The sequence below is a fragment of the Dendropsophus ebraccatus genome, chromosome 10, assembly GCF_027789765.1.
Source record: "Dendropsophus ebraccatus isolate aDenEbr1 chromosome 10, aDenEbr1.pat, whole genome shotgun sequence".
Taxonomy (NCBI): Eukaryota; Metazoa; Chordata; class Amphibia; order Anura; family Hylidae; genus Dendropsophus; species Dendropsophus ebraccatus.
The window spans coordinates 101,895,759-101,920,312 of record NC_091463.1 but is presented as its reverse complement, the minus strand read 5'-3'; the positions used below and the strand labels follow the sequence as shown (position 1 = coordinate 101,920,312).

The window sequence follows — 24,554 nt, the reverse complement described above, 5'->3', positions numbered from 1 at the left end:
AGTAGTTATATCCCTGTATATAGGAGCAGTATTATAGTAGTTATATTCCTGTATATAGGAGCAGTATTATAGTAGTTATATTCCTGTATATAGGGAGCAGTATTATAGTAGTATATTCCTGTATATAGGAGCAGTATTATAGTAGTTATATCCCTGTATATAGGAGCAGTATTATATTAGTTATATTCCTGTATATAGGAGCAGTATTATAGTAGTTATATTCCTGTATATAGGAGCAGTATTATAGTAGTTATATTCCTGTATATAGGAGCAGTATTATAGCAGTTATATTCCTGTATATAGGAGCAGTATTATAGTAGTTATATTCCTGTATATAGGAGCAGTATTATAGTAGTTATATTCCTGTATTATAGGGAGCAGTATTATAGTAGTTATATCCCTGTATATAGAGGGCAGTATTATAGTAGTTATATTCCTGTATATAGGAGCAGTATTATAGTAGGTATATTCCTGTATATAGGAGCAGTATTATAGTAGTTATATTCCTGTATATAGGAGCAGTATTATAGCAGTTATATTCCTGTATATAGGAGCAGTATTATAGTAGTTATATTCCTGTATATAGGAGCAGTATTATAGTAGTTATATTCCTGTATATAGGGAGCAGTATTATAGTAGTTATATTCCTGTATATAGGAGCAGTATTATAGTAGTTATATTCCTGTATATAGGAGCAGTATTATAGTAGTTATATTCCTGTATATAGGGAGCAGTATTATAGCAGTATATTCCTGTATATAGGAGCAGTATTATAGTAGTTATATTTCTTTATATAGGGGGCAGTATTATAGTAGTTATATCCCTGTATGTAGGGGGCAGTATTATAGTAGTTATGAGTACTGGAAGACATAGAAGTGGCACTCACCGATCGGGGTCAAACATAATCTTTATTGAAGTCGTGGGACGCTCAGCATGGAAGGGAGAAGGTGGATAAATGCAGGTGTGCCTCTAAAGAAACGTTTTCACGCTTAGCCTCACTTCATCAGGTTGAGGACATGTCAAAGGAAGGGGAGGTGCACAATATATCAGGTAGTGAAATACATAGACGGAAGTACATAAGAACATATCAAAAAGAATTATAAACAAAAACATGGAAGTCCACTGTTTTCCAGGCCATCAGGGTACTCACAAAGAAAAGGCAGTCATGTGACTGATGGAAGCATTTTGCCATGACTCTCCTTACTAGCCAGGATTTCTGTGTTTAGTCCCCTCACCAGCACAAGTCTAAAAATCTGCCTTCAGGAGACTGGACGTGGATACAGTAAGTATAGCTGTTATATAGGAGACTGAACCTGGATACAGTAAGTATAGCTGTTATATAGCTGCCTTCAGGAGACTGGACGTGGATACAGTAAGTATAGCTGTTATATAGGAGACTGAACCTGGATACAGTAAGTATAGCTGTTATATAGGAGACTGAACCTGGATACAGTAAGTATAGCTGTTATATAGCTGTTATATAGGAGACTGAACCTGGATACAGTAAGTATAGCTGTTATATAGGAGACTGAACCTGGATACAGTAAGTATGGCTGTAATATAGCTGACTTCCGGAGACTGGACCTGGATACAGTAAGTATAGCTGTTATATAGCAGCCTTCAGGAGATTGGACCTGGATACAGTAAGTATAGCTGTTATATAGCTGCCTTCAGGAGATTGGACCTGGATACAGTAAGTACAGCTGTTATATAGCAGCCTTCAGGAGACTGGACCTGGATACAGTAAGTATAGCTGTTATATAACTGCCTTCAAGAGACTGGACCTGGATACAGTAAGTATAGCTGTTATATAACTGCCTTCAAGAGACTGGACCTGGATACAGTAAGTATAGCTGTTATATAGCAGCCTTCAGGAGACTGGACCTGGATACAATAAGTATAGCTGTTATTTAGCTGCCTTCAGGAGACTGAACCTGGATATAGTAAGTATAGCTGTTATATAGCTGCCTTCAGGAGATTGGACCTGGATACAGCAAGTATAGCTGTTATATAGCTGCCTTCAGGAGACTGAACCTGGATAGAGTAAGTATAGCTGTTATAGAGCAGCCTTCAGGAGATTGGACCTGGATACAGTAAGTATAGCTGCCTTCAGGAGATTGGACCTGGATACAGTAAGTACAGCTGTTATATAGCAGCCTTCAGGAGACTGGACCTGGATACAGTAAGTATAGCTGTTATATAGCTGCCTTCAGGAGACTGGGCCTGGATACAGTAAGTATAGCTGTTATATAGCTGCCTTCAGGATACTGGACCTGGATACAGTAAGTATAGCTGTTATATAGCTGCCTTCAGGAGAATGTACCTGGATACAGTAAGTATAGCTGTTATATAGCTGCCTTCAGGAGACTGGACCTGGATACAGTAAGTATCGCTGTTATATAGCAGCCTTCAGGAGACTGGACCTGGATACAGTAAGTACAGCTGTTATATAGCTGCCTTCAGGAGACTGGACCTGGATTTCTGATAAGTTCAACTATGTTCTACAGAATGATTTAAATTTTGAAAGTTATAACGACAGTGACACTTTAACTGAAATAGTGGATTATATTCAACTTGTATTAACCCCTTCAGGGCTGGATAACACAAAGCCAGGCTCTGACATAGTTCCACCCTATATAATTAGTTCACTAAGCTGTGCATTCTGTGAAGGACTCAGTAAGGGTCAGTAAGTTCTTTCATTAAAGTATATGACTATTATATTATACACTGTATATAAACAAACTTAATAACACAATTCCTATTACAGTCTAGGAATACAAGGAGGGACTTAAAGATGTTATCCAGCGCTACAAAAACATGGCCAATTTTTTCCCCTACTGTTGTCTCCAGTTTGGGTGGGGTTTTGAAACTCAGTTCCATTGAAGTAAATGGAGCTTAATTGCAAACTGCACCTGAACTGGAGACAACAGTAGTGGGGAAAAGTGGCCATGCTTTTGTAGCGCTGGATAATCCCTTTAAAGGGGTTATCTAGTGCTCCAAAAACTTGGCCACTCTCTTCCAGAGACAGCATGACTCTTGTCTCCAGCGCAGGTGTGTTTTGCAATTAACCCCTTCAGGACGGACTAAATTTTTTTTTTGCGCTTTTGTTTTTGCCGCCTATTTTTTGCGCCACTAATTGTAATGTGTGATAAAATTGGAAAAAAACCCTGCATTTTTTAAATTTTGGGAGTATTTGTATTTACGGCGTTTGCCCTAGGGTAAAACTGACGTGTGATATATGTTCCTCAAGTCGTTACGATTACGATATGTAACTTGTGTAACTTTTATTTTATTTGATGGCTTTTAAAAAATTAAAACCTTTATAATAAATTAATGTTCCTTTAAAATCGCTCCATTCCCAGGCTTATAACGCTTTTATCCTTAGGTCTATGGGGCTGTGTCAGGTGTAATTTTTTGCGCCTTGATGTGTTCTTTCTATTGGTACCCTGATTGCACATATTCGACTTTTTGATCCCTTTTTATTCCAATTTTTCTGGATTTAATGTGACCAAAAAATGCTCAATTTTGCACTTTGGAATTTTTTTGCGCTTACGCCATTTACCGTGCGAGATCAGTAATGTGATTAATTAATATTTTGGGCGATTACGCGCGCGGTGATAGCAAACATGTTTATTTATTTACTTTTTATTGATAAAATGGGGAAAGGGGGTGATTTAAACTTTTATTAGGGGAGGGGGCTTTTTATTAATATTAAAACATTTTTTTTTTTACACTTATAGTAGAAGCCCCCCTCGGTTAGGGCTATTCCCCCCTGGGGTTAGGGCTATTCCCCCCTGGGGTTAGGGTTATTCCCCCCTGGGGTTAGGGTTATTCCCCCTGGGGTTAGGGTTATTCCCCCTGGGGTTAAGGTTATTCCCCCCCTGGGGTTAAGGTTATTCCCCCCCTGGGGTTAGGGTTATTCCCCCCTGGGGTTAGGGTTATTCCCCCTGGGGTTAGGGTTATTCCCCCTGGGGTTAAGGTTATTCCCCCCCTGGGGTTAAGGTTATTCCCCCCCTGGGGTTAGGGTTATTCCCCCTGGGGTTAGGGCTATTCCCCCCTGGGGTTAGGGCTATTCCCCCCTGGGGTTAGGGTTATTCCCCCTGGGGTTAGGGTTACTCCTCCTGGGTTTAGGGCTATTCCCCCCTGGGTTTAGGGCTATTCCCCCCTGGGGTTAGGGTTATTCCCCCCTGGGGTTAGGGTTATTCCCCCCTGGGGTTAGGGCTATTCCCCCCTGGGGTTAGGGTTATTCCCCCCTGGGGTTAGGGCTATTCCCCCCTGGGGTTAGGGCTATTCCCCCCTGGGGTTAGGGCTATTCCCCCCTGGGGTTAGGGTTATTCCCCTTGGGTGACTTCTAGTATAAGTACACTGATCTCTCATAGAGATCTATGCAGTATAGTAATGCTGCATAGATCCATGACATAGGCATTATATTGCTTTCAGCTGCTGCAGCCAAAGACAATAGAATGCAGAGTAGGGATCAGCGCAGACCCCGGCCGACTCCAGATGCAGGGATCGCTCCTCCTTGTATCGCCGTGTGATCCCCCTCTGGACTCCCCCACCCACATGAGGACGTACAGTTGCGCCATCATGCAGGATAGGGTTAAGCTTCATTCACTTCAATGGAATAGAGTTACAAAGCCCCACCCAAACTGGAGACGAGAGTGGGGCTGTCTCTGAAAGTGGCCATTTTTTTGTAGCGCTGGATACCGGAGGGCTGTATACATGCATGTATGAGGGTAGAGGGAGAACCGTATACATGCATGTATGAGGGTAGAGGGAGGGCTGTATACATGCATGTATGAGGGTAGAGGGAGGGCCGTATACATGCATGTATGAGGGTAGAGGGAGGGCCGTATACATGCACGTATAAGGGTAGAGGGAGGGCCGTTTACATGCATGAGGGTAGAGGGAGGTCCGTATATATGCACGTATGAGGGTAGAGGGAGGGCCGTATACATGCATGCATGAGGGTAGAGGGAGGGCGGTATACATGCATGTATGAGGGTAGAGGAAGCGCCGTATACATGCATGTATGAGGGTAGAGGAAGCGCCGTAGCATGTATGAGGGTAGAGGGAGCGCCGTATACATGCATGTATGAGGGTAGAGGGTGCGCCGTATACATGCATGTATGAGGGTAGAGGGAGCGCCGTATACATACACCCTTGGCTCCCACATTATACAATGAATTTCTACCCACTGAGGTTTGACTCTTGATCTTTGACCTGATGGGGGATATTATAAGGGTTATAATGCATCGGGTCACTAACTGACGCAATTGCTGCTATACCTTCCTGTAGATTTGGGAACTTTTAACTCTGTCATTTCCAAACAGATTAGAAATCATAAATTCAGAAATATTAGGAATGTAACTCAGTCCAGTGTATAAGAGGGAGTTAACTCCTGCAGTGCTGGAAAACTTTGCATCTCAGGGTCCCCACCCAGATCCCATCGCTGTGCCCCACTCACCTCTGCTGCCGTGGAAAATTGGACAATCTCATGCTGCATTTACGTGGAACGATTACACTGGCCAACAAATGTTCAAAAGTTGTTTGGTTCAGAAATAAAATTCTCCATTTCTTAATGATTTTTCTGCGCTGAATTCAAATATCAAATGTGAATTGTCTCTAGTTTCTATGATATGGGAGAGTTCTCATGTTACTGTTTTGTGAATTGTAGAATCCAGTATAATAGCCGACATATTTATTACTTCTGCATCATAAGGAAGCGCGGTCACTGTTCATAAACTCCTGAAATCTATCCATAGGAAACTTAGTTCTATCTGAAATCAACTACAATTTACAGGCAGATCCAAGAATTGTTACAAATTAATTATGTTTATTGACCTCTGGAATGTCGCTCCTAATTTAATGGCTTCTTAGTGCATTTACACGTGTATTCACACATAGGATTGTCTCTGATAACCGTCCAACAGTAATCTGAAAGCATTGATGGGTTCCAAGAAGGCTAGGTTCACACTGCGTTTTTGCAGTCCGTTTTTTGCAAAAAACGGATGCATTTGTGTGCATACTTTTTGATCGGTTTTTCTATTGACTTCCATTATAAAAACTGATCCGTTTTTTTTTTTTTTGACGGACACAAAAACGTAGCTGACACTACTTTTGTGTCCGTTAAAATAATGGGTCCGTTTTGATCAGTTTTTTTTATAATGGAATTCACTGGAAAAAACGGATCAAAATGGATGCACACAAATGCATCTGTTTTTTTTTAATCCGTTTTTTTGCAAAAAGCGGAAGAAAAAAAAATGGATTGCAAAAACGCAGTGTGAACCTAGCCTTACCCTGATACCTTTTTTCCATATTGGTCATTCTAAGATGATGCAATATACCAGTTGATGATGCAAACATCATATGCACATAGAAAGGACGTCTATATCTTGAAAATTACAGCCAATTTCAAAATTTGAACATCATTTTCGATCTCAGCGCCCAAAATTAGTTAAGATCAACTGTTTTCATGTTGGAACCTTTTTGGCTGTTGACCAGAGTTATCGTTCAAATTTTCGCATAAACGATCGCATTTGAGCGATAATCATACCGTGTAAACGCAGCGAACAATCAAACGACAAGCGAGAAATCGTTAATTTTGATCTTTCAACATGTTATTAAATCGTCGTTTGTCGTCCGCAAAAAATTCGCAGATCGCTTCGTGTAAACAGTCTTTTACCGATTTACCCTATGTAAAAGATGGGCTTAAGCGTTCTTAAAAACCATCGCAATAACGATTTTTCAAACGATCTTTCTAACGATTTATTCGTCTAATGCTGCGTTTACACGTAACGATTATCGTGCGAATTTGAGCGATAACGGTCGAATTCGAACGATAATCGTACGTGTAAACGCAGCAAACGATCGAACGACGCACAATAAATCGTACATTTTGATCTTTCATCAGGTCATCAAATCGTCGTTCATCGTACGCAAAAAATTCGCAAATCGTTCCGTGTGAACAGTCGTTCGCTGATTTAACCAATGTGTGAGATAGGCTTAAACGCTGATCGTTATAAAAAAAAATCGTAAATCCGACATCGCTAATCGTACGATCGGGCCAATAATCGTTACGTGTAAACGCAGCATAAACACTCATTATAAAAACCAAATTGTTGCTTCAAAATCGTTAAACGATCAATTGGGCGAATTATCACTCCGTGTAAACGCAGCATCAGGGTTTTTCCATCACAATAGTTTTTAGGGCTGTTCCCCCCCCCCCCCCCCCCCCCCAGGACAGTTAACCCCTGCAGTCCTGGATACACTCCCCCGCGCTTCTCTCCATCCCGCGGAGGACAGTTAACCCCTGCAGTCCCAGATACAGTCCCCTGCGCTTCTCTCCATCCCGCGGAGGACAGTTAACCCCTGCAGTCCCGGATACAGTCCCCTGCGCTTCTCTCCATCCCGCGGACAGTTAACCCCTGCAGTCCCGGATACAGTCCCCTGCGCTTCTCTCCATCCCGCGGACAGTTAACCCCTGCGCTTCTCTCCATCCCCGAGGACAGTTAACCCCTACAGTCCCGGATACAGTCTCCTGCGCTTCTCTCCATCCCGCGGACAGTTAACCCCTGCAGTCCCGGATACAGTCCCCTGCGCTTCTCTCCATCCCGCAGAAAGTTAACCCCTGCAGTCCCGGATACAGTCCCCCGCGCTTCTCTCCATCCCGCGGACAGTTAACCCCTGCAGTCCCGGATACAGTCCTCTGCGCTTCTCTCCATCCCGCGGACAGTTAACCCCTGCAGTCCCGGATACAGTCTCCTGTGCTTCTCTTCATCCCGCGGACAGTTAACCCCTGCAGTCCTGGATACAGTCCCCTGCGCTTCTCTCCATTCTGCGGACAGTTAACCCCTGCAGTCCCGGATACAGTCCCCCGCGCTTCTCTCCATCCCGCGGACAGTTAACCCCTGCAGTCCCGGATACAGTCCCCTGCGCTTCTCTCCATCCCGCGGACAGTTAACCCCTGCAGTCCCGGATACAGTCCCCTGCGCTTCTCTCCATCCCGGAGGACAGTTAACCCCTACAGTCCTGGATACAGTCCCCTGCGCTCCTCTCCATCCCGCGGACAGTTAACCCCTGCAGTCCCGGATACAGTCTCCTGTGCTTCTCTCCATCCCGCGGACAGTTAACCCCTGCAGTCCCGGATACAGTCCCCTGCGCTTCTCTCCATCCCGCAGAGTACAGTTAACCCCTGCAGTCCCGGATACAGTCTCCTGTGCTTCTCTTCATCCCGCGGACAGTTAACCCCTGCAGTCCTGGATACAGTCCCCTGCGCTTCTCTCCATCCTGCGGACAGTTAACCCCTGCAGTCCCGGATACAGTCCCCCGCGCTTCTCTCCATCCCGCGGACAGTTAACCCCTGCAGTCCCGGATACAGTCCCCTGCGCTTCTCTCCATCCCGCGGACAGTTAACCCCTGCAGTCCCGGATACAGTCCCCTGCGCTTCTCTCCATCCCGGAGGACAGTTAACCCCTACAGTCCCGGATACAGTCTCCTGTGCTTCTCTTCATCCCGCGGACAGTTAACCCCTGCAGTCCTGGATACAGTCCCCTGCGCTTCTCTCCATCCCGCAGACAGTTAACCTCTGCAGTCCCGGATACACTCCCCCGCGCTTCTCTCCATCCCGCGGACAGTTAACCCCTGCAGTCCCGGATACAGTCCCCTGCGCTTCTCTCCATCCTGCGGACAGTTAACCCCTGCAGTCCTGGATACAGTCCCCTGCGCTTCTCTCCATCCCGCGGACAGTTAACCCCTGCAGTCCCGGATACAGTCCCCCGCGCTTCTCTCCATCCCGCGGACAGTTAACCCCTGCAGTCCCGGATACAGTCTCCTGTGCTTCTCTCCATCCCGTGGAGGACAGTTAACCCCTGCAGTCCCGGATACAGTCCCCTGCGCTTCTCTTCATCCCGCGGACAGTTAACCCCTTGGTGCCGCGGACGGTGCGGAGCTGGGACACGCTCTCACTACACGCTCCGGGAGAGCATTACACCTAAACCCCGCCCCGTCCCGTCAGGAGCCAATCAGCGCGGAGCTGTGTCCTCCTCCCCGGGCACTGATTGGCTGAGGCGCATGTCAGCGGTGTGTGTGGCCGCTCCGCGCCCCGGACTCCGACAATCACTCTGAGGTAGCGGCGGCGGCTGCAGCTTCTTTACCGGCCGGGAGCCCGAGCATGGCCGTGTCCGCGCCCCCTCCCCCAGTGCTGAGCCCGGCGGAGTCTCCTCGTCCTCTCAGCCTGAGCGGCTACAGCCCGGCTCCCGGAGGCGGCGGCGGCGGGGGCAGCAGTGAGTGCCGGATGGTGGAGGTGCACGGGGTGCGGGTGGCGTCCTTCGTGCTGGACGGGCAGGAGCTGATCTGTCTGCCGCAGGTGTTCGAGCTCTTCCTGAAGCACCTGGTGGGCGGGCTGCACACCGTCTACACCAAGCTCAAGAGGCTGGACATCACCCCGGTGGTGTGCACGGTGGAGCAGGTGCGGGTCCTGCGGGGACTGGGGGCCATCCAGCCGGGGGTCAACCGCTGCAAGCTCATCACCCGGCGGGACTTCGAGACGCTCTACCAGGACTGCACCAACGCCAGGTCAGACCCCCCCCCCCCCCCCCGGTGCCTCATAACCCTGTGCCTCATAACCCTGTGCCCCATACACCAGTACTGTGCCTCATAACCCTGTGCCTCATAACCCTGTGCCCCATACACCAGTACTGTGCCTCATAACCCTGTGCCTCATAACCCTGTGCCCCATACACCAGTACTGTGCCTCATAACCCTGTGCCTCATACACCAGTACTGTGCCCCATAACCCTGTGCCTCATACACCAGTACTGTGCCCCATAACCCTGTGCCTCATACACCAGTACTGTGCCTCATAACCCTGTGCCTCATAACCCTGTGCCTCATACACCAGTACTGTGCCCCATAACCCTGTGCCTCATACACCAGTACTGTGCCTCATAACACTGCCTCATACACCAGTACTGTGCCCCATAACCCTGTGCCTCATACACCAGTACTGTGCCTCATAACACTGCCTCATACACCAGTACTGTGCCCCATAACCCTGTGCCTCATACACCAGTACTGTGCCCCATAACCCTGTGCCCCATAACCCTGTGCCCCATAACCCTGTGCCTCATAACCCTGTGCCTCATAACCCTGTGCCTCATAACCCTGTGCCTCATAACCCTGTGCCTCATAACCCTGTGCCTCATAACCCTGTGCCTCATAACCCTGTGCCTCATAACCCTGTGCCTCATAACCCTGTGCCTCATAACACTGTGCCCCCTAACCCTGTGCCTCATAACCCTGTGCCTCATACACCAGTACTGTGCCTCACAACTCCATGCCTCATAACACTGTACCTCATACATCAGTACTGTGCCTCATAACACTGTGCCTCATAACTCCTTGCCTCATACATCAGTACTGTGCCTCATAACTCCGTGCCTCATGTTCTTCGGGCCTCATACAACTCCGTGCCTCATACACCAGTACTGTGCCTCATAACCCTGTACCTCATACACCAGTACTGTGCCTCATGTAACTCTGTGCCTCATGTACTTTGGGCCTCATACAACTCCGTGCCTCATACACCAGTACTGTGCCTCATGTAACCCCATGCCTCATAACCCTGTGCCTCATGTAACCCCATGCCTCATAACCCTGTGCCTCATGTAACCCCATGCCTCATAACCCTGTGCCTCATGTAACCCCATGCCTCATAACCCTGTGCCTCATGTAACCCCATGCCTCATAACCCTGTGCCTCATGTAACCCCATGCCTCATAACCCTGTGCCTCATGTAACCCCATGCCTCATATAACTGTACCTCATACACCAGTACTGTGCCTCATGTAACCCCGTGCCTCATAACCCTGTGCCTCATACACCAGTACTGTGCCTCATGTAACCCCATGCGTCATATAGCTCTGTGCCTCACACTGTAACCCCTATGCCTTATACACCAGTACTGTGCCTCATAACTCCATGGCTCATATAACTTTGAGCCTCATACTGTAACCCCCATGTCTGTAACCTTGTGTCTCATACTGTAACTCGGTGCCTCAAATAACTCTAAGCCTCATACTGTAACCTCGTGCCTCATAACATACCCCAACTGTAACCCCTGTGCCTCACAGTCCAACACTGCGCCTCATACTGTACTTTCATGCCTCATGTCTCACCCTGTCACTCTGTACCTCATATTCCAACAGGGCACCTCATACTGTTACCTGTGCCTCATACTGTGAACACATGCCTTATACGGTTACCTGCGGCTCATACGGTTACCCTCACATTGTTGCATATTGTAACTGTGCCTCATACCGCGACCCTGTGCCTCAAACTGAAAGTCCACCCCTAATACTGTAACTTTGTGCCTCATGCTCTTTACTGTAAACTCTCATACCATGACCCAGTCTCATACGACCCTGTGCCTCATACTATAGAACTGTGACCCTGTCCTTCATACTGCAGTTTTGTTCCTGGTACTTTTGTACTGTGACCCCATGCTTCACGCTGTCATAGTGCCTCATACTGTGACCCTGCGCCTCATACTGTTACCCTCACATTGTTGCATACTGTAACTGTGCCTCATGCCTTCCTCATACTTTAACTCTTTATCAAAGTGTTGCTTATACCTCGTAGTTCAACCCTATACCTCATGGGTCATTGTGTAATCCTGTGCCTCGTGCCCCATAGTGTAACATTATACTGGAACATGGTGCCTCATGCCTCCTTGTGAGGGGACTGTCCCCCATAATACTACTACCACTACAGGACTATGCTGTGCCTCATACCTCACCTATGTGTGATGTGCTGCACTGCCTTGGGAGTTATGCCTCATATAGACAGAAAACACCGACCCAGCTCTGCTGCCCTGTGCCTAATGTATACAGCATACACTGACCCAGCTCTACTATACTGTGCCTCATGTATACAGCATACACTGACCCAGCTCTGCTATACTGTGCCTCATGTATACAGCATACACTGACCCAGCTCTGCTGCCCTGTGCCTCATGTATACAGCATACACTGACCCAGCTCTGCTATACTGTGCCTCACATATACAGCATACACTGACCCAGCTCTGCTGCCCTGTGCCTAATGTATACAGCATACACTGACCCAGCTCTACTATACTGTGCCTCATGTATACAGCATACACTGACCCAGCTCTACTATACTGTGCCTCATGTATACAGCATACACTGACCCAGCTCTGCTATACTGTGCCTCATGTATACAGCATACACTGACCCAGCTCTACTATACTGTGCCTCATGTATACAGCATACACTGACCCAGCTCTACTATACTGTGCCTCATGTATACAGCATACACTGACCCAGCTCTGCTATACTGTGCCTCACATATACAGCATACACTGACCCAGCTCTGCTAAACTGTGCCTCACATATACAGCATACACTGACCCAGCTCTGCTATACTGTGCCTCACATATACAGCATACACTGACCCAGCTCTGCTAAACTGTGCCTCACATATACAGCATACACTGACCCAGCTCTGCTATACTGTGCCTCACATATACAGCATACACTGACCCAGCTCTGCTATACTGTGCCTCACATATACAGCATACACTGACCCAGCTCTGCTATACTGTGCCTCACATATACAGTATACACTGACCCAGCTCTACTACACTGTGCCTCATATATACAGTATACACTGACCCAACTCTGCTACACTGTGCCTCATATATACAGCATACACTGACCCAGCTCTGCTATACTGTGCCTCACATATACAGCATACACTGACCCAGCTCTGCTATACTGTGCCTCACATATACAGCATACACTGACCCAGCTCTGCTAAACTGTGCCTCATATATACAGTATACACTGACCCAGCTCTACTACACTGTGCCTCATATATACAGTATACACTGACCCAACTCTGCTACACTGTGCCTCATATATACAGCATATACTGACCCAGCTCTGCTACACCGTGCCTTTTGAAATTCACTGCACTGTGTAATGTGTACTGTACTTACCATCCCATATATATATCATACACCATACCTCATGTTTATGTATCATACACCATACCTCATGTATATGTATCATACACCTTACCTCATATATATATGTATCATACACCATACCTCATATATATGTATCATACACCATACCTCATATATATGTATCATACACCATACCTCATGTATATGTATCATACACCATACCTCATGTATATGTATCATACACCATACCTCATGTTTATGTATCATACACCTTACCTCATATATATATGTATCATACACCTTACCTCATATATATATGTATCATACACCATACCTCATATATATATGTATCATACACCATACCTCATATATACTGTACTTCATACCTTGCTTGCTCTATTCCCGTGCACTGTAAATCACCATAAAGATACCCATGCTCAAGACGTATTGAAACTTAGCCTTTGTAAGAGCCCACTATTGGATACCCGTGTACTATACCTCATACCTCACATACACTTTACCCTACACAATACCAAACATCTCACACTTCATATCTTGTGTACTATACCTCATACCTCACATTTACTTTACCTCATGTCTTTATGTACTATACCTCATACCTCACATGTACTATACCTGACATATTCTTTATACCCTATGTATTCATGTACTATACCTCACATATACTTTACCTCATGTACTATACCTCACATATACTTTACCTCATGTATTCATGTACTATACCTCACATATACTTTACCTCATGTATTCATGTACTATACCTCATACCTCACATGTACTATACCTCATACCTCGCTTATACTTTACTTCATTTATTCATGTACTATACCTTATATATTACTTTACCTCATGTATTTATGTACTATACCTCAAATATACTTTGCCTCATGTCTTGCATGTACTATACCTCATACCTCACATACTATACCTCATTATATACTGGTCTATGCCTCCTGTATACTGTGCCTCTCTTTCGCTGTACCTCATGCCAGTGGTCTCCAGCCTCTCAGGACATGTTGGGGGTTGTAGTGTCCTAACAGGTGGGAAGCCAGAGGCTGAAGAAAAGTGCTTCATATACTCCCTGTATACCATGCCTTATATACTGCTTATATACCGCGCCTCATATACTCCCTGTATACCGCGCCTCATATACTCCCTGTATACCGCGCCTCATATACTCCCTGTATACCGCGCCTCATATACTCCCTGTATACCGCGCCTCATATACTCCCTGTATACCGCGCCTCATATACTCCCTGTATACCGCGCCTTATATGCTATGCCTCATATACTGCTTATATACTGTGCCTTGTATACTTCCTATATACCACACCTCATATACTGCTTATATACTGTGCTTCATATACTCCCTGTATACCGCACCTCGTATACTGCTTATAGTGCGCCTCGTATACTGCTTATATAGTGCGCCTCGTATACTGCTTATATACTGTGCCTTATATACTCCCTATTTACCACTGCTTATATACTGTGCCTCATATACTCCCTATATACCACACCTCGTATACTGCTTATATAGTGTGCCTCGTATACTGCTTATATAGTGTGTCTCGTATACTGCTTATATAGTGCGCCTCGTATACTGCTTATATAGTGCGCCTCGTATACTGCTTATATACTGTGCCTTATATACTTCCTATATACCACACCTCATATACTGCTTATATACTGTGCCTCGTAAACTGTGCTTCCTATACTGCTTATATAGTGTGCTTTATATACTCTGCCTATCATACTGCTTATATCCTTTGCCACCTGTATACGCCTCTATACTGTGTGCCCCCTATATACTCTACTCTCTGTATATTGTGTTCTTCCAATATATTCTTCTTCCTGTATACAGTACCCCTGTATACTCTGCCACCTCTATACAGTATGCCCTGTTTTCTGTACCTGAGACCTTCCCTCATAATACTCTGCCCCTTGTATACTGTGTGCTCCCTGTATACTCTAGCAGTAGTGATGTTAGGGGTAGTAGTAGTAGTAGCAGTGCCTCGTCTCCTCTACATACAGCCCCTCAGCACAGGATTGCATCTCTACCTCGCTGCTGCCGCCGATCTTCTGCGTGTCAGGACGGGAGCTTTACTTCCTGATATACAGCAGTGTATGCATGATGTTATAGCGGAGCCCCGAGGAAAGTCCTGTGTGTGTGTGTATGTATGTGTATATATATATATATATATATATATATATATATATATATATATATATATATATATATATATATATTATATATATATATATATATATATATATATATATATATATATATATATACAGCAGTGTGTACATGGTGTTATAGCAGACCCTGAGGACTGCACTGTGTGTATATAGTATACAGCAATGTGTATATGGTGTTACAGCAGACCCCGAGGAAAGTCCTGTGTGTGTATATATAGTATACAGCAGTGTGTACATGGTGTTATAGCGGAGCCCGAGGACTGTACTGACTGTCTGTGTGTTCTTCTCCTCCAGTACAGGGCGATATATACAGTATATAGTGTCTACTCCTCCAGCATCGGGCTGTATATACAGTATAGTGTCTGCTCCTCCAGTACAGGGCTGTATATACAGTATATAGTGCCTGCTCCTCCAGTACAGGGCTGTATATACAGTATATAGTGTCTGCTCCTCCAGCATCGGGCTGTATATACAGTATATAGTGTCTGCTCCTCCAGTACAGGGCTGTATATACAGTATATAGCGTCTTCTCCCCAGTATAGGGCTGTATATACAGTATATAGTGTCTGCTCCTCCAGTATGGGGCTCTATATACAGTATATAGTGTCTGCCCCTCCGGTACTGGGCTGTATATACAGTATATAGTGTCTGCTCCTCCAGTATAGGGCTGTATATACAGTATATAGCGTCTTCTCCCCAGTATAGGGCTGTATATACAGTATATAGTGTCTGCTCCTCCAGTATGGGGCTCTATATACAGTATATAGTGTCTGCCCCTCCGGTACTGGGCTGTATATACAGTATATAGTGTCTGCTCCTCCAGTATAGGGCTGTATATACAGTATATAGTGTCTGCTCCTCCAGTATAGGGCTGTATATACAGTATATAGTGTCTACTCCTCCGCTACTGGGCTGTATATACAGTATATAGTGTCTGCTCCTCCAGTACAGGGCTGTGTATATACAGTATATAGTGTCTGCTCCTCCAGTATAGGGCTGTATATACAGTATATAGTGTCTACTCCTCCGCTACTGGGCTGTATATACAGTATATAGTGTCTCTTCCTCCAGCACTGGGCTGTGTATATAGTGTCTGCTCCCCCAGTATAGGGCTGTATATACAGTATATAGTGTCTTCTCCCCCAGTATAGGGCTATATATACAGTATATAGTGTCTGCTCCTCCAGTATAGGGCTGTATATAGAGTATATAGTGTCTGCTCCTCCGCTACTGGGCTGTATATACAGTATATAGTGTCTGCTCCTCCAGTATAGGGCTCTATATACAGTATATAGTGTCTGCTCCTCCAGTATAGGGCTCTATATACAGTATATAGTGTCTGCTCCTCCAGTATAGGGCTGTATATACAGTATATAGTGTCTGCTACTCCGCTACTGGGCTGTATATACAGTATATAGTGTCTGCTCCTCCAGTATAGGGCTCTATATACAGTATATAGTGTCTGCTCCTCCAGTATAGGGCTCTATATACAGTATATAGTGTCTGCCCCTCCGGTACTGGGCTGTATATACAGTATATAGTGTCTGCTCCTCCAGTATAGGGCTGTATATACAGTATATAGTGTCTGCTCCTCCGCTACTGGGCTGTATATACAGTATATAGTGTCTGCTCCTCCAGTACAGGGCTATATATACAGTATATAGTGTCTGCTCCTCCAGTACAGGGCTGTATATACAGTATATAGTGTCTCTTCCTCCAGCACTGGGCTGTGTATATAGTGTCTTCTCCCCCAGTATAGGGCTGTATATACAGTATATAGTGTCTTCTCCCCCAGTATAGGGCTCTATATACAGTATATAGTGTCTGCGCCTCCGGTACAGGGCGATATATATGCTGCTATATACATTCTCATTCTGGATACTTGGACACAGTGCTGTATGTTGTTTCTGCCGGTTATCTGCTGCTGCTCATCTGGGATATTCTGCCACCTGCCGGTAATGTACTCTGTGCTGTACCTTGTGTTCTGTCTGCCCAGTGCTGTACCTGACACTCTCCTACCCCTCCTGTGATATGTTTGTTACATTGTGTTGTATGTTTTGTTATGTTTGTGTTCTATCCTTAAGACACTGACACATACAGCCCGGCATACCATTATACATATGCAGCCCAGCATACCATTATATAGATACAGTGGTAACTTGGTTTAAGAGTAACTTGGTTTAAGAGCGTTTTGGTTTAAGAGCTCACAGTTTTTAAAAAATTATGACTTGGTTAAAGAGCATTGCTTTGGTTTAAGAGCTCCCTATACTGGGTGGGAGCGCGAGTGGAGGAGGGGCATGGTCAGCATAGCGGGGTCTACAGCCCTGTACTCTGACCCAGGAAGTCTCCCTCACCTTCCAAATCATAGCAGATCCACCTCAGGCTGGGGCTTACATCAGGGGACAGGACTGTGGAGGTAATCTCTCCATAGCTGTAACCCCTCTCTCCCTGGACAGAGAGTGCTGCATGTATGTGCCCACATCTCCCTGCTCATTCCTTCATGCTCCCTGCAGTCGCCCTTGTGTTTCCCATCCTCTCCATTACTGTACAGTAACTTATAATATCACATATTCTGCTGTTTCTGAATGTTTGTTTCATCAGTTTTACATGTTATTAAGAATAATAAATCATTATATTTGGTGTGTGGAACCAATTGTCTGCATTTCTATGATTTCTTATGGGAATATATATATATATATATTATACACATACATATACACCCTAGCATACACTTTGCTTTCCTTGCTGCCTGGCTGCACTGGTGGATCATTGTGGGGTGTTAGAAATCACTGCCACTAAATCCTTTTCTTCTGAAGTCTTTGCCAACATTGAACTGCCAATATGATGCTCGGATAAATAATTCCTTCACCCGAAGTGCATTATTTTACATTAGTAAACTGCAGTTTCCATTGTTTGTGAGCTGTTCCTGTGATCTGCAGTTCTTTGTAACAGCACAGATAACACAGTGATATCTCTCTGAGTACAGATAATGTAGTAGATGTCACCTGCAGTCCTATGTAACAGCACAGATAACAGTGATATCTCTGAGTACAGATAATGTAGTAGATGTCACCTGCAGTCCTATGTAACAGCACAGATAACACAGTGATATCTCTCTGAGTACAGATAATGTAGTAGATGTCACCTGCAGTCCTATGTAACAGCACAGATAACAGTGATATCTCTGAGTACAGATAATGTAGTAGATGACACCTGCAGTCCTATGTAACAGCACAGATAACACAGTGATATCTCTGAGTACAGATAATGTAGTAGATGTCACCTGCAGTCCTATGTAACAGCACAGATAACAGTGATATCTCTGAGTACAGATAATGTAGTAGATGTTACCTGCAGTCCTATGTAACACCACAGATAACACAGTGATATCTCTGAGTACAGATAATGTAGTAGATGTCACCTGCAGTCCTATGTAACAGCACAGATAACACAGTGATATCTCTGAGTACAGATAATGTAGTAGATGTCTCCTGCAGTCCTATGTAACACCAAGGGGTACCCATGTTAGTGTGGTTTGTGGCACATCTGACATCCTGGCTCTACTCTTGGGTGCCATAGTGTTGGATGATTTTCTTCAAGTTGTGTCGTGGGTGCAGTGGTGTTGGGCAGGGACAGGTCTCCACACGCTGGCCATAATGATCTGTGCTGTATACAGTGTGTACTCTTCTGCTTCCGGGACCTGTGACTGATCTGTACTGTATACAGTGTGTACGCTTCTGCTGCTGGGACCTGTGGCTGAGCTGTGCTGTATACAGTGTGTACTCTTCTGCTGCCGGGACCTGTGGCTGAGCTGTGCTGTATACAGTGTGTACGTTTCTGCTGCCGGGACCTGTGGCTGAGCTGTGCTGTATACAGTGTGTACGTTTCTGCTGCCGGGACCTGTGGCTGATCTGTGCTTTATACAGTGTGTACGTTTCTGCTGCCGGGACCTGTGGCTGATCTGTGCTGTGTACAGTCTACAGTCTGTTATATTGGTATTATTTACATGGTATACAATGTAAGGCTGGGTTCACACACTGTATACTTCAGGCAGTATTTGGTCCTCAAGTCAGGTCCTCATAGCAACCAAAACCAGGAGTGGATTGAAAACACAGAAAGGCTCTGTTCACACAATGTTGAAATTGAGTGGATGGCCGTCATATAACGGTAAATAACTGCCATTATTTCAATATAACAGCCGTTGTTTTAAAATAACAGCAAAAATTTGCCATTAAATGTCGGCCATCCACTCAATTACAACATTATGTGAACATAGCCTTTCTGTGTTTTCAATCCACTCCTGGTTTTGGTTGCTATACAGCCTCACAAATACAGCCTCAAATATACATAGTGTGAACCCAGCCTTAATCTGTATACTGAACACCCAGAATATACTATGGGCGTCCCTGTGTGATGTTGTGTTGTATCTGCTATACCTTACATGGCCGGTGAGGGACTTCTGTTGTTACCCAATGTATATAGTGTGTGTATGTCTGTCCTAACCAGTATTGTTTTAGTATTGTGTGAGACAGGGCATGTGACCCCTGGGCTATATGTAGAGCACAGGCTGAAAGCTCAGGATGAGGAGTGGTCTGTATTTCACTGATCACACTGTATCTGCCCGAGATATATCCATGTGGTAATAAATACTCTATCTATATATTCTGGTATACAATTTTCTGTACTCATGGTTATCTGTGGTGTTACATAGGACTGCAGGTGACATCCACTACTACATTATCTGTACTCAGTACTATCACATTACACAGATTGCTCCAAACAGTGAATAACTACTTGAGCTCTGCTTCATCGGTGACTTCCAGTCTGTGTTGCGGTGAGCTGACACTTCCCTTCTGGTTGTCGCCTTCTCTCTGGTGTGAAGTGTCGCACCTCGCTGTGATATTAATGATAAACGTTTGGAGGATAATTTCTCTATAGAGCGGAGTGTCTGTGATATCTGTGTGTGGGAGATAACCCTGTCACCACTGCCGTGTACATCATCCCTGCCGTGTATGCCGCACATCTGCATGGGTCACAGGTGAAGCTGAGCTGCATTGAAATAGATACTGGAGGGCTGCTACATTTGGATCTCTCTATGGAAGGTTTCATAGGGTGGTCTCTGACTTTAGATTTACTGTCAGACAATTATATGTGTAATCTTGGCCACCTCTCCTCTCTGTATATTGCAAGTTGCAAATGTGGCATTGTGTATAACAATGTGTGTGTGTGTGTGTATATGTATGTGTGTGTATATATGTATATGTGTGTGTGTGTGTGTAATATATATATCTGTCTGCAGTATTGGCATATTGCTGACGATGATAATGGGAGTAATTGTTCTTATTGGTGGTTGTAGTACTGGAATCATTGTGGTTAGTCGTCAGATTCTCATCACTTTTATTACTGATTGAAGTTTTAGGCTTACAATAATGATCAGTATGGGGTTTCTTCTTGTATTTTGGGCCCCTGGTCTTCGGTTTGTTTGGGGCCACTATGAGGGTCTCATTGCTGCTCTGTATTGGCTTAGTTGTGTGCTGGGGTCTTAGGATAAGTGATTTGTCAGGGAGATGAGACGCGTCCGGGCCCCTCCTGACCCTGCAGTGCGGCCCCCTGCCTCCGACAGCACAGTCATTCCTCCGCAGCTTCCCTTCAACTTCAAGGGACAATGCTGGAATGTCTGAATCTGGGTCACTGGGGGAAGTGGCCGCTGACCTCCATTTATACAGTTGGCAGCTTCACCGTCTTTTATTCCCAGAAAATAAAAAAAAAATATATAAAAAAAATGAGGCCCTAATTAAAAGAATTACACGAAGTGAGCTGGATCCCGGACGAGCCCCGGAGGGGGCGGAAATGCTGAATCCCATCACTTATTGCTCTCAGGCCCTGTAGAGTGTTAGCTCTGCTGGACAGTGGATGCCTCTGCTGTGCCTAGATTACTCATCAGGAAAGGTTTTATTTTTTATTTTTTTTTAATCTGTTCTAAGTATATAATAGTCTCATTTATTCTGTATCCTATAGTCTATATCGGATAATCCAATATATAGTTTAAGGGAGAGTTCACATGCAGCAGATTAGTTGCAGAAGTTTCTGTGGCTGAATCTATCTATCTATCTCTGCTCAGCAGTGTTTGTGTTATAATAGGTGATGTGTCACATAGCTGTATACCTGAGAGACTACAATATATATAAAATTGCTTGTTTTTATGTGTGAACCCTGACAACACTGAGCTGCAGGGGCTGATACCCCATGTTTCAGACCCTTACCTAGTCATCATTGGCTCTAAGGCATCACCTGACTGGCTACACAAGTCCGTTTTTTTGGGGGGTTCATGGCTCAGTCAGTGGGGGGCATGGCACACTGTAGATCGGTCATAATATAATATGTATAACAGTCCTCTGAGAACAGCAGCCCCATAATCTCTCCGAAAGGTTTGCAACAGTATATCAGTGAGTTTTTAGAGTCACTGACAGAAAGCAGAGATCTTGAGAATGGAGCAAAGTACATTAGGAACTTGCAAATTATTATCCTGAGGTTAGCTGGCTCATTTGTGTTAAGAGACGACGTCTGTATATAATCTATATCCTAGATTTAGACCTATTGCCAACTTGGTGACCGGTGCCCGGCCCGCACAGAGCTCAGGTTCCCATCGGCTCGTCCAGCGGATTTACTCATCTAGACAGAGATTTTATGTGACGGGGCTGATGAGGGAACACACAGACTCATAGAAGATAATTGGGTCTGTAAATAAAGACGATATTTTATGCCACAGAAAATCCGAAGCCAAGAGCTTGGTAATAACGCGGCATCTCTGATCAGGCCGACCGTGCCAGGATCCTAATCACTGACTGCTGGCAAATGTGTTCAATGCCCCAACCGGGGTAACATTAGTCATTGTAAGAATTATTCCTGTAGTCAGAATCTGTTCACACTATGATATTATTGAAACAGCTTTCATTTATTAGTATTTTTAGATTTTTACAAAAATAATAATCTAAGTTTAAGCAGACCAGACATCTCCAATAATTATTATTATTATTTTTTTACATTTAATTTTTTTTGGCATGATTTTAATTTTGCAGCAGCCGTACGTGTATTCTGTGTCTGTCAGGAGAAACTTATGGGGTTTGAAAGGATTAAACATGTGGGTGAAATGAGCCTCTCTACTCCCAAGGGCCATCACTTTCTGCCAATCCTCTGCTGCTCTTCCTGTCATTCTCCTCGCTGTCCAGACATCTTTCGGTTTAATGCATTCATTGCTTTATCTCAGTGTTTTTAGTTTTTCTTGCAGCTTTTCTTTAGGGTATGTGCACACAGGGTGCATATGCTGGGGATTTGCAGGCAGAAAATTGTAGGAATAAAATAGATGGGATTTGTAAGAATTGGCCACAGTTCTTCAAAATTCACAAAAACTACACAAAATTCATGCAGTAACCTGCAGCGTATGGATTTATGTTGTGCAGACACTGCAGATTTAGAGAATATTTTTATAAATCTACAGTTGTAGATAATAAGTGTTTATCATTCAATGCACCAGCACAGAGCGGCAGAATTGCACAACTTTTTGTACGAGCTCCCGATTTGAGCAAAAATGTTGAACAAATTTGTGCTGGTGCTGGGAATGATAAAGTCTGCACCATTTATTGTGGATTTTCTGCTGTGGTGAATCTAAGTTTATCCCTATGGGTATGTTCACACATATCGCTAAAAATCTGCAGCCTTTCCGCATCACAATCTGTATACGTGGATTGTTAATTTGTTTTGATACAAAAACTGTGTATTTTGTGTTGTGGTAAATCTGCATTGTTTTAACATACCCTAAATCTTACAATGGGAGCCTTTAGGGTATGTTCACACAGGGTGGTCGCTGCCGATCCTTAGTACATTGCAAATTTTTTTGCTGTTAATTTTCTGCTGCAATAATCCATAGGGTATCTGCCTTGTGCTCACAATGTCTCTCGCCTGATTCATCTCTTGACCCCACTCATTACAATGAAGCAAGATGGATACATTGATTCTGCTGCTTAGTAACAGGAAACACATTGGGCAGGTGACAACTCTTGATCTCTGCTCATGTGGGTCATAAACACTGAGTGATAGTGTCACCTGTGTGAGCTGGCTGTATGTCTGTGTTCACATTCATCACTGTCTCTTTATGGCCCCCCCCCCCCCAATGTTTACATCAGCCGGACCCCTTTGGCGCCTTGCACACATCACCGCTTGTCTCCTGTTGCATATTCAGCAGTGTTATTCACCAGCTTCTGTATTTTTTTCCTGTCTCTTTTCTTCCTTTTCAGTGTCGAGACCTGTACAAATCTCTGTCGCTTCAAATCAAGCCCCTTCTGCGGAGATAACATAATGTTTAGTCGCGTTTCGCTCCAGAAAGGGGAAACGCAGCATTTACACCCAATAAGGCTGATTGTGGCAGCGCATGCAAATGTGGTTTTGATTTATCTCTCTTTGCACTTTTTTCCATTTGAATTGATCCTGCATTAATTTGGCGGCGCGGCTGTGTGAGGCTGCAGATGTTGCCCTGTGTTTAATAAATCAATGAGACAGATCTGAATGAATCACTTCACATAGATTCTGCCTCTTGGTTTGATGTCTGCAAGTTATTCTTAGCTTGTTATCATGACAGATGCATTAATGTCCTATACACTGTCAGCAATCAGCGGAGAGGTTGGAGCCGCTTAAAGCGACAGCCGCATGGAAATAAAAAAAAAAAAAAAAAATCGCTTGTAAAAGTCAGAGTTGGGTCCGGGCCTACGTTATGTCAAAAGGACCTTTTTCTATGGGGCACAATGTTATATTAGAATATCAAATAAATTACTTTACTAAAAGATGAGTAGTAGTAGCAGGTGAATTCATTGTATCATTTGATTAATTTCCTGCACTTTTTATTTTTGTATTTTTTTTACTTTAACGTAATGGACAAAAAAAAAAAGCATTGAAAAACCCAGCTTCACAACCTCGGCTAAACCAGGCATGTCTTGCAACTTTTACTCAAAGTCCGGAATAAACACAAAAACTTTTATTTTATTTAGAAAAATTTCTAAAAACTTGTAATATGGGATGGCAGGTGTATGACAGCATAACAAAAGGATTTTGCCATTCAGGATTGCAGGAAAGCTGTCTGACCAGATACGTTAGAGCAATTACCATAGTATTTTTCATCCTGCTTTTCTGGGAACTGAAAACATTTAGACTTTTTAACACCTGGATGAAATTCTGTCAAAGGCCTTTTACACTGGCCGATTATTGTGCGGACGTTAAATCGTTCGAATTTAAGTGGTAATCTTCTGGTGTAAACACGGCAACGATCAAACCATGAACGAAAAAATATT

At 44.5% G+C, this 24,554-nt stretch overlaps 1 protein-coding gene across 6 annotated transcripts in view; it reads left to right on the top strand.

Annotated features, from left to right (window-relative positions):
• Window positions 1-24,554, top strand: part of DACH2 (dachshund family transcription factor 2) — a 311,864-nt gene that overhangs the window by 23,545 nt on the left and 263,765 nt on the right. For 2 of the 6 annotated variants that reach the window (XM_069985708.1, XM_069985707.1), the window contains exon 1: window positions 9,122-9,576. The exons of the other annotated variants lie outside the window; for them this stretch is intronic. In XM_069985708.1, coding sequence (XP_069841809.1) covers window positions 9,173-9,576 — 404 coding nt within the window. In that variant the 5' untranslated portion in view covers window positions 9,122-9,172. Of the gene's footprint in view, window positions 1-9,121; window positions 9,577-24,554 lie in introns of those variants that run through there. 6 annotated transcript variants of the gene reach the window in all.